Source organism: Epinephelus lanceolatus, chromosome 5 (genome assembly GCF_041903045.1).
Source record: "Epinephelus lanceolatus isolate andai-2023 chromosome 5, ASM4190304v1, whole genome shotgun sequence".
NCBI lineage: Eukaryota > Metazoa > Chordata > Actinopteri > Perciformes > Serranidae > Epinephelus > Epinephelus lanceolatus.
Genome location: NC_135738.1, coordinates 25,705,983 through 25,716,205, shown reverse-complemented (window position 1 = coordinate 25,716,205; position 10,223 = coordinate 25,705,983). Strand labels below are relative to the sequence as shown.

The 10,223-nt window shown below is 39.6% G+C and overlaps 2 protein-coding genes across 2 annotated transcripts; both read right to left on the bottom strand.

The window, feature by feature from the left end:
• Window positions 1-200: 200 nt before the first annotated feature.
• Window positions 201-4,544, bottom strand: rabl2 (RAB, member of RAS oncogene family-like 2). The gene is made up of 8 exons (XM_033634564.2): window positions 3,868-4,544; window positions 3,688-3,717; window positions 3,441-3,520; window positions 3,260-3,339; window positions 2,736-2,847; window positions 2,533-2,630; window positions 1,419-1,502; window positions 201-1,111 (listed from the first exon to the last, which is right to left on the bottom strand). The coding sequence occupies exons 1-8, from the start codon at window positions 3,972-3,974 to the stop codon at window positions 1,031-1,033; spliced, it is 672 nt and encodes a 223-aa protein (XP_033490455.1). The 5' UTR covers window positions 3,975-4,544; the 3' UTR covers window positions 201-1,030.
• Window positions 4,545-6,011: 1,467 nt separating this feature from the next.
• On the bottom strand, window positions 6,012-9,652 carry cimap1b (ciliary microtubule associated protein 1B). Its single transcript, XM_033635797.2, has 7 exons — window positions 9,469-9,652; window positions 8,247-8,362; window positions 7,951-8,151; window positions 7,679-7,780; window positions 7,465-7,586; window positions 7,237-7,377; window positions 6,012-7,163 (listed from the first exon to the last, which is right to left on the bottom strand). Exons 1-7 carry the CDS (start codon window positions 9,471-9,473, stop codon window positions 7,071-7,073), a joined length of 780 nt encoding a protein of 259 aa, XP_033491688.1. The 5' UTR covers window positions 9,474-9,652; the 3' UTR covers window positions 6,012-7,070.
• Between the last annotated feature and the right edge of the window lie 571 nt (window positions 9,653-10,223).

Below are 10,223 nucleotides of genomic sequence, written 5' to 3'. Positions count from 1 at the left end.
AAATTGTAGAGGGCGCTACTGAGCCATTTTTTGGAAGCTGAACATGACAAATTTTTCACCAAATGTGACGTGTGTGTGCAAAGTTTCATGAGATTTTGAGTATGTTAAGCCTCCCCAATAGACAATCACGTGCTGCTCTGGCCCTAAAAAACATATTTTCAGGTGATTATAAATTAAAGAAAACAGACTGGACCTATAAATTCACTTTCTGCCAGGAAACTGATTTAATGTTCTTCATGGCACCATTCCTGCTAATATGAACACACACACAGCCACCTCACATCCATCATGAGGGACATAGCTGGCTGAACATTTCACAAGGCTGAGATCTTCACAAGAGTTCAATACAGCTGATGTCTACTCATGTATGACTGGCAGTTGTACAATATGCTGAGTTGAGTACTGGGTGCTCTTGTGCCTGTTGCTCAATCACAGCAAGTGGCAAAGAGAGACATGATAATAATTTGGTTACATGGTACATTAAGTTTTCATTTAAAGTGTGCTGAAACAGACTTTACATCATAAAATAAATGCAACAAAAGCAGCCAACAGCAGCAGCTCCCCCGCTGGCACTGCACACAACACTACACACAAACATCGAGAACAGCAGCAAATACAGTTCATAGTCACACGTTCTCTTTGCTGTGCGAGTTCGTTTTTCAATGCTTCACATTCTTATTACAAAATGAAAACACATTCAGCCTCATTGTAGGATTTTCTACTATTATTATAGTAGATGTTTTTAGACAAAGTATTAATGACAAGCCTAACACAGCAGCTAAATGACACAATATTAACACAATTCCTAATTATTCCACCAGGTTTATTTCCCTGCAGATGTCACATGAGGGCAGTGACTTAAAACGTGACTACAAGACTGTCTGCCAACCTCACGTGGCTGAGTTAGAAACCACTGGTATAAAAGCAGACCAACATAGTGACAAATATTGTGCCTGTTGAGCTGCAACCCCAGAGGAGGATAACTTATCCATGAGATGAGAACAGGGTTTGAAGGATGTGTAAACATCTGTCAGACCAGCTCGGGACTCTCTGCTTTCAGTCCGTCCTCCTCTGCTTCTGAGTTATCTTCCTTCTTCTCCAGGTCAAAGTTCTATGAGATTAGTGCAACAAACGACATCAATACAAACATGTTTTTAGCCAAAAACTCATTTCAGCAACAAAGACAGGAGAGTAAATTAGTATAAACATATTCCAACTGAACAAAGAAGTCATTAAAAAAGTAAATTGTGTTCATGAATGTGGGCATCTCACAAATTTGTTTTAAACAAAACAACAATGGCAGCTTATAAACCAATTATGGAGTTTCTTAGAGCGCCTTTGGTTAGGGTTGTATTAAACAGCTTCAAAGATAAGCACATCAGTGATCACACTGTGTTTCTGTATTCAAAGAGGTGTACCTCTAATTCTTGCATCACTTCATCCATGAAGTCGCTGGGGTTTTGCTTGTAGTCCACTGCTCTCTTGATCATCTCTCTGAACATCTGTTGTGACAGTCAGTCAGAACTATCAACACACAGGGGGCGCTCAAGTGGTCTGGACAATTTATGAGATTATACAGGCTGAATTAACTTGAAATTTTGTTTATAAAAGGAGCACTGTCAAACCTGTTGTAATGTCATACATACAGTTAACTGTATTAATGAGTTTGAAATGCATGAAGAATTAATTTAGTGATCGCTGACATTAAAAGGATTGGATTTTTGAAGTGGGGTTGTATGAGGTACTTATTCACAGTCAGTGTGTTCCCTACAGCAAATGGCAGTCAGCACGGTCCCAGTTTGGAGAAGCAGCCAGGAGTACTGCCACGGAAGCTAAACAAAGTACTACTGTGGACAGGGGCAGCAACAAGATGTATTTCAGCCACCTAAAAAAATTAATATCAATTTAAGCGTATGCTACATTTATAATTTTTTCACAGCTTTACACTGCCGTCAGACAGCCATTTCCAACGGGAAACGGATGCTGTTAACTATGCTCTTATCAAAGCCACCAGACTTCTTTAACAAAACTGCAATTTGACCTCACAGAACACAGGAGCTGCTGGTCTGCCGCTGTTTCAATCCGTTAGTTTGTGTTCTTGTGTGACTTTGGTGTTTTAAAGGTTTAGTTCTGGTTCACTAAAGTCACACAATAACACAAACAACTAAATGATAGAGACAGCGGTAAACCAGCAGCTAACATGTTCAGCGAGCTAAGATTACTGTTTGAGTTTGGTGGCTTTGACAAGAACATGAGTGATATAACAACTTCAGTTCTCTGCTGGAGAGGGCTGTCTGACAACAAGGTAAGGCAGTGAAAATGTTCTAAATATAACATACACTTAAACTTATGTTGATTTTTTAGGTGACTAACGCCCCCGTCCACTGCAGTATGTTGCTTCGCTTCTGTTACAACACGACTGTGACTGCCATCTACTATAGGTAATAAACTGACTATGGATAAGTACCTTACACAACTCCACTTCAAAAACTCTCCCTTTAATACCACAGGCGAATAAGCAAAAGTTCAAACCTTAACTACATTGGTCCCATCAGCTGCTGATACAAAGTAAAATGGGAGTCCTTGCTTCTTTCCAAAGTTAAAGCTTCTCTGTGTCACCTTCAAGTCAGCTGCAGATACGGAAAAACAAACATGATTGCCTCTATACGTCCAGAGTCATATGTGTTGGTCGGGCAATTAATCATTGTTATGTGCAGTGTCAGAGCCAGACTCACCATCAATTTTGTTGGCAACCACACAGCAGGGTATCTCAGGTCTGTACTCTCTCAGCTCCTTATACCAGTTGGCCAGATTCTTATATGTGATCTTCCTTTGAACATCAAAAACCTAAGAGAAAGAAGAAAGGTGTTTACACAGGAGTTTAGCCTTATGTACTGACAGTGACAGTGTGTCACCTCCCCAGTTCAACTGGTGCATTCCAGCAGTCATCTAACAAGTCCTTGTTGACTTCTCTGCCTCTTAAATCCCAAAACATGAGTACATTTTTTGTGAGATAAACCCTTTAAGGCTAAAGGAACAAGTTAAATGTATACTTGAGAAATGGATTTTAACCAGAGTGTAGAGTGTAGCTTAAACAATATTTTGGGCCTTTTTATGGAAAGTGTTGTTTAAGTAATCAATCTGAAATCATTTATCCTTACTTTTCTGAATACTTTTTACAGTCACATATGCAAGGTCCCAACAGGGAGCAAGATGAGTACTGAAATGCACCTGTCGTAAAACCAAAAGCGTGTATTACCATGATGCATGCATGTGCTTTGTGGTAGTACGAAGGATGCATGCTCTGAAATCTCTCCTGACCAGCTGTGTCCCAGAAATCTGTGAATCAAAAACAAAAACCATCCCTGCTGATTTAAGCTTTCCAGGTGATTTTCCTGTCGTCACTGACAGCAGAACAAAAGCAGCTGCACCATACATACCGACCACTACTGTCTTGTTTCCTACAGTGGCTGTGTGTTTGTAGAGAGTCAGTGCATAGGTTGACAACTGCTGCGGCCGACTGCAGAGACAGTTAAGGGTCTTAACCTCTCAACAGCTTTGTCAGAGGCAGGCCGGCCTGCCCTTAAATAGCATGTTCATGTGCACACAGAGGCTGTTATGGCTATAATAATACTACATATAATGACTTACAGAAATGGCTGACACTAGTATGCTGCAAAAGGATACTACTCGTCCAGGAGAAACCTCTCCATCAGCCTTAAGGAGAGAGAAAGAGATTCACAGTCTGTGTCAACGCAACAATGAAATATTAGACAGAATAATAGATGTTCTATTCAGGAAAGTTACAAATATTATAAAACACAAAACAGCTACAGGAAGCCTGAGATTACTGCGGCTAATACTCACTTAGATTTACCCACAGCACTGTCCCCCAGACAGATGATCTTAACTTGTTCCTCTGAGTCGTACTTCTTCTGGTCCAGTTCAGGGATGCTGCCAATGTCGCCAGCCATTTTAGTACTTTATTAAACTTTCTATGCTTTGCCTGGGACGATTGTATTAGTCAACACTTGCCTGTCTGAATTAATAAACACCTAACAAACAACCTGAGCTCCAATAGGAGCTAGTATACGGTGGCTACTGACAATGAGAATGAGTCTTAGCTAGCTTTCCGTCAGTTAGCCGAGATTCACATCGTGTGGTTCGGCTAGATATCGCTCATTTCACCGGGTTCTCGGTCCTGACATCGACAAAACTCATGCTAGCTGAAGCTGAGTATATCACAGAGACGATCAATAATTACATTTGTCTTGTTAAAGTATCATTACTGTACCGTTACTTCCACATTTCACCCTGAGCACTGAAGGAGGCTAACGTTAGCGCCGCTAACTGAATTAGCGTTGATAGCATTTAACCAGAAGTACTTATCCTAATGTCGCTGACTGTCTTGTGTTAATTATGTTTCTCAATCACAAGGAAAAGTCTGTTGGTTCCATGTATTCATCTGGGTATCAGGATATTAAAAGTTTGTGGTTGTTTCATCTCCGACGGTTTTCGTTTCTATGCAACGGGGACGCCTGAAGGACCCCTTCGTCATGGCGCCTGCTGTCCTTACAAGTGCCTGTCAAGAATGACCTCAGATTCTCTCTTTTTTTGTTTTGTTTGTTTTTTCTTTAATTAAAGAAACGCAATTTGTTTAATGTTTTTAACACAAAAAATAAAAGAAGTATATGGGTCAAATATTACTTTTTAACATGCCCTACCAAACGGTTCATTTGGCTTTTCAAGGTTAATGTAATGGTGTTGAACTAATGTCACTATTCACTAAGAAATCAAAAGTCTTCTGATCATTCATTGTTATTTAATGAAACATGTAATGTTATCCAATACATATAGGCTGAAATAATTTATTGTTTAAGTATGATTTATTTATTTATTTTTTCACTGTCTAAATCCATGCTCAACCAAACGGTTGAATTGTCCTTTTATGGTAAAAGGTGGTGATGCTAAAATAATAAATTCACATTTTTATGAAAATAAAAAAGATTACATTAATTGTTGTTAATTAAGCAATATCACACTCGAGCTCGTGATGTTATACTCGTATATCGTCATGGCTGTGATTTGGCCATAGACAATCACAGCACAATCACATATACGAGTATAACATCACTCCCTCTTGTGTGATATTGCTTAAATATATAAATTCTGGACCATTTCTGAGATGTTTTCAAAGTAGGTCTTAATCTATCATACGTGAAAATACTACTAGTACTGGTACACTACTAATTCCATGGTAACAAAGTGATATTTGTTGGTATATTAACATGTCAAAAGCATTATAACAGTACATGGGTTGTACTTTTTTTCTTACTGTTTTACCATTACCATGAAGGGCCATCTCAGCCATTAGGCTGAGGCTTATATTTAAAAAAGTATGAGGTCTGATTTAAAAAAAACAAAACAAAAAACCAACTAATAAATAAAACACATTTTAAAAAGTTTTTTGTATTATTGTCCCAAGGAAATAAAAAAAAATGCAAAGGATTTTATTTTTCTCTTTTTTTATTTTTTTATTTATTATTTTTTTTAAAGGGGGTCCACAAAATCAGGCTCCCATTCATTGTCTCTGGAGCAGCCTATGGCTAGCCTGGCCTAGCCTTCTTTCTTCTCTGATGTCTGGCTTTGAGAGAGAGTAGCTCATGTTCACAAATATTAATTTACCTTCCCTAGGCCACTGAAATAACATATTTGAGTAATTAATTTAGGTAATGTTCCCATTTAAATGGCATTGCCGCATGGGGCTTGCAGTTAGCTCTGCATCTGCAGGCCCATATCATGAAAAAGCAATATCAAACTCAGCAGCCAGACTTTAAAAAAGTACCCCTGCCTCTACCTGTAACCATCAAGAACATACCCCTTCTTCTCTTTGTCCCATCACATCTTTTAGGACATAATGTCCAAGCTACAATATAATTGGAGAAACATTCTTTCCATGTTTAATCATTCCAATTACCATTTCTATACTAAAATAACTGCAGTGCATAATGTCATTGCTTAAGTGTTTAATATAATGTTGAACTGAATGGGCGGCTGTGGCTTAGACGTAGAGCGGGTCGTCCACCAATCGAAAGATCAGCGATTCAATCCCGGCCTCCTCCAGGCTGCATGTCGAAGTATCCTTGAGCAAGATACTGAATCCCAAATTGCTCCCGATGGCTGTTCCATCGGTGTGTTTGAGTGTGTTAAAACTGAGTAGCAGGCGGTACCATGTATGGTAGCCTCAGCCACCAGTGTGTGAATGGGTGAACGTGACTCGTAGTGTATAAAGCGCTTTGAGTGGTCACTAGATGACTAAAAGGCGCTCTACAAATGCAGGTCCATTTACCATCCAGTTCCACAAATTGGGTGTGTAGAGGACAAGTGATTTTTTTTCAGTGCATCAAAGGTTTTTGTGGATTGGAAGTAACACAACATCCTCGATAAAAATAACATTTCACTTCTCTTGATAAAATAGTTTCATAGTCTCTGTTACACTGATGATTTATGTGCCAGCTAAACACAGACCCCTCTTGACTAACACAGCAGGTGTGTCTAAAAGCATTAATACTGGCTTCATTCCATTCAGGTCAGGCCAGTAGGAGAGCCTTGCGTTATGGTGCATGCTGGTTCCCTGACAAGGCTCATTGGGACACTTACAAGGAATGAAGCCATCTTTTATATTACTATTAACACCTGCCATGACATGTTATGATTGATTCTTATAAAGTACTGACTGAAAATGTTAATTACAAAATCACAAATAAATAGTAGTTTTCTGAACCAACAAGAAAAAGCTCGGGAAATAAAACCAGTCTAAGATACTTTCTTAAAAATCATGTCAGACATGTGCCACTCATGAAGCCTTTTTTTTAAATTCAGTATTCCTTACTTCAAATACTGATAGTGGTCATAACCCTGACAAAGTGACATGTACTAACACAGTGGGTCCTTTCAACTGTGGCGATATAATCTGATCTCAATAATTCTGCACAGTTTGCTTTCTGAGCTTTATTGTGCTTTTTGTTTTATGCTGTGTGAATTTCTGGTTGAAATGAGATGATGTGTGATTATTCAGGCACATCTATGATGAGGGGCGCGATGAACTCCGAGTGACGTAGTCCAAAGGAGAAGCTCGGAGCTTTTGCTCTTGTGAAGGTCACCTAGGAAGAGAAAAAACGTCAGCAAAGGAACAAATGCAAAATATTTCGTCAAAGCCCCAGTGAGGTTTCTTACCTGCTCAGGACAGTGTGCGCCAGGTCCTGGTTTCTTTGTGGTTTCACTGGGTGGGAAGTTGCGGCCTGTCATGCTAAACTGGGGAGGTTTTTTATTGTAAATACAAGGGTCCACAACTTTGTAGGCAGCGGGGCCAGGAGTCTGGAGGGGGAACAAATGTATAGAGAAAAAGTGTAAGGAGTTCTACATATTTTTTAAGGAAATTATTGTCATGACATTCATACGGACCTTCTTCAGGTCCTCATGGAAGCTTCCGTTTTTGCTGCGGCCACAAAACGAGAAGGTGGGAGCTGCAGATGTGGCCACAGTTTTGTCTCCCAGCACTGGGGGCAGAGAGTAGGAGGCTGGACCTGCAGAATGAGTTACAGGTGAAATGTATACTCCATGCAACATTGAATTTTATTACCCACAGCTTAAATAAAGTTGACACCAAATACGGTACCTGGTGTTTGGATAGTGTTGATGTCTTTGCCCCTCCCAGATAGAGAATAAGCAGGAGCGGAGTGGAAGATCGCCTTTACTGAACGCTCTGGGGAGTATTTGCCTAAAACAGCAAGGAAGTGTGTTTAAAAACACTGCTGACCGGCAAACTCAGATGACAACAGTGTGCATTTAAATGTCAGATTTCAGTGCGTAGTCTGAGATTTGAGATCAGCAGCGTTTTAATTCCATGCGCTTTTACAAAATCAGTTATGTGTGAAGGGGTTGGCTGACCTGGTCCGGGAGCCTGGAACAATTGTGGCTCCTTTGGACGGCTGTGGAGTGAAAACGCAGGAGTGCCGTCTCTGCCCACTTTGGTGATGTTGGAGGGGATGAGGTAGCTTGGTCCAGGGGAGCTCTCTAGCTTGCGGTCATGACGTGCCCCAAAGCTGAACATTGGTGCTTTGTATTTAGTGGGGTCATGTTGAGAAACTCCTTTATGGTGGAAACAAGGACAGACAGTGTCAGTACTAATCATAATAATGGTGTTGGTGGTTGAAAAAAAAGCTTAACGGCCATTCTGGCTATACCTGTGAGTCCAGGCAGTGCATACTTGGGCCCTGGGCTGCCATAGAGGGCAGCTATGGGCCCTCTTGGCTTGTGGGGCCTCCAGGTCCCAACCCAAGGTTCAGTACTTGACATTACCCTGAGAGAGAGATGGATTGTAAGGAAGGGAATATTCATTAATTAGCTTTTGGAGCACTTCTGCTGTCATCCATGGTTGTAGCATAAAAATTATCAAATTTATGACTCCTATGCACATTGGCTCACTTGCCCTCTAAAGGTCCCTTGGCACACATTTCCTTTGAATGGGAAATTTAGCCCTCATTAGCATCTCTAACAGGTCTGACTGGTGCTTGAGGTTTTATTAGAGTCTACTCCAAACTTAGTAAATGTTTCTTTAGATTCTGTGCTGCAAATAACTGGGACTTGTAGCAACAAGCTCCGTAAGAGGCCGTATTATGTGTATTTTATTGTTAGAAATGTTATTTAGGGGCAGTTAAAGCCTGAAGGTACTGATGGAAGTTCACATGTACACACTGTGCATCATTCTGAACTGCTCCTCAGTGTGTGATGTCACCATGGACAGCAGAACTGTCAATCACAGCAGATGTTTTTGAATAATAATAAGCAGCAGCATGTGTTCATTTGAGCTGGATGTGAAGCACTAGAAAGTTATAGAAAGTTTTGTTTGTCACAAAATAAGGAAACACCCTTTAGCTGTGATTTTTTTTAAAAAAATTTGAATGTTAAACACGTTTTTAGTTTAGTTTTATTTCATTTTATCACATTTACCATGTAAATATATAATTAGCTGAATTAATTATTTAGGGTGTATTTTAAAAAAAACATACAATCACTGAGAGGAAAACAAAGAAACATCTAAAATCTATAATTTAGTCATATTAGTTCCACTTGTCACACATATGAAAGCTAGCACTACATCTAATCTTACACTTTAGTTACAGAGCAGTGAACCTGACAGCACTGTCACTTGTTTAGGCCATTTAATGAGATACATTTTGAGCTAGCTACTGGCTAACTCAAATGAGCTAACTGTACGCTGGAATAAAGGCCTACTGTTTAATGGTGATATGTGGGTAAAGTTTAACTAATGGTTCACCAAGTGAACACAGGTATCATACACCTACAGTAGCCTGTAACAAAACCACAAGATGTCTACCAAGTACGTACAAATCAATAACTTGCTATCAGTTTAGTGACCTAAAATAAATAGATAGATCATTTTACCTCATGAGTATCCTGATGTTGCTGTGAGCCTCTCTGTGTGTCAGGGTATTACGGTGAGATCCCAGGAACTCAGCATGTGCACTGAACCCAAACACAGATTGTTTAGTGCTTGTTGTCAGCTTCACTATGACAACGCTGTCGTGGAGACGTCTCTCTGACAGGCATGTTTAATATGTGCTGTGTATTGCAACAGTGCAGGTCAAGTGAAGGAATTTCCCGATAATGTTATAAGAGAAAACACAGTATGCAGATGGTGTAAATGATTTATTAGGCATGAAAGGCTGACACAGGCCACAGGGTCACACTGTGGACACACTGTTTGGATTCAGTCTACTGGTACTAAGGTACAGTAGCTTACATACTATTTAAAGTAGACATGAAACAAATATATGAGCCTACAGTAAATGTATTAGTGTCGTTGTTGAATTCTACATTAGGGGTTTTATAAGGTGTTATTTCTCTTTTCTTTTTTTAAACTCAGTTAATTGTGGTTTCAAGGATACATCCAGATTCATATTGTGGGTCTGAGGGATCAATCTTCTGTATCAACTGAAGCCACACAAATTCTTGAAAAAGATAGAGAAGGGATCTAAGCGTAAAAATCTATGAGCTCTTATGTTTCTTTTTTAATGATTAGTATATTTTTGCACATTTGTCGCCCTCCTGTGTGTGGTGATAGTGTGTGAAAGTACAAGAAAAAACAACACAAACACAACATTTTAGCGCCAAACATAACAGATAAACTTAGATTAGGC

Excerpts from the sequence above, each read along its gene's own strand:
- rabl2 (XM_033634564.2), bottom strand. The coding sequence starts at position 3,974 with ATGGCTGGCGACATTGGCAGCATCCCTGAACTGGACCAGAAGAAGTAC. Across the intron at positions 2,848-3,259 it reads AAGCACATGCATGCATCATG|GTTTTTGATGTTCAAAGGAA; the intron begins GTAATACACGCT and ends TCTTTCTCTTAG. Across the intron at positions 2,631-2,735 it reads GGTTGCCAACAAAATTGATG|CTGACTTGAAGGTGACACAG; the intron begins GTGAGTCTGGCT and ends CCGTATCTGCAG.
- cimap1b (XM_033635797.2), bottom strand. Across the intron at positions 8,152-8,246 it reads TGCACTGCCTGGACTCACAG|GAGTTTCTCAACATGACCCC; the intron begins GTATAGCCAGAA and ends TCCACCATAAAG. Across the intron at positions 7,587-7,678 it reads CAACACTATCCAAACACCAG|GTCCAGCCTCCTACTCTCTG; the intron begins GTACCGTATTTG and ends CTCATTCTGCAG.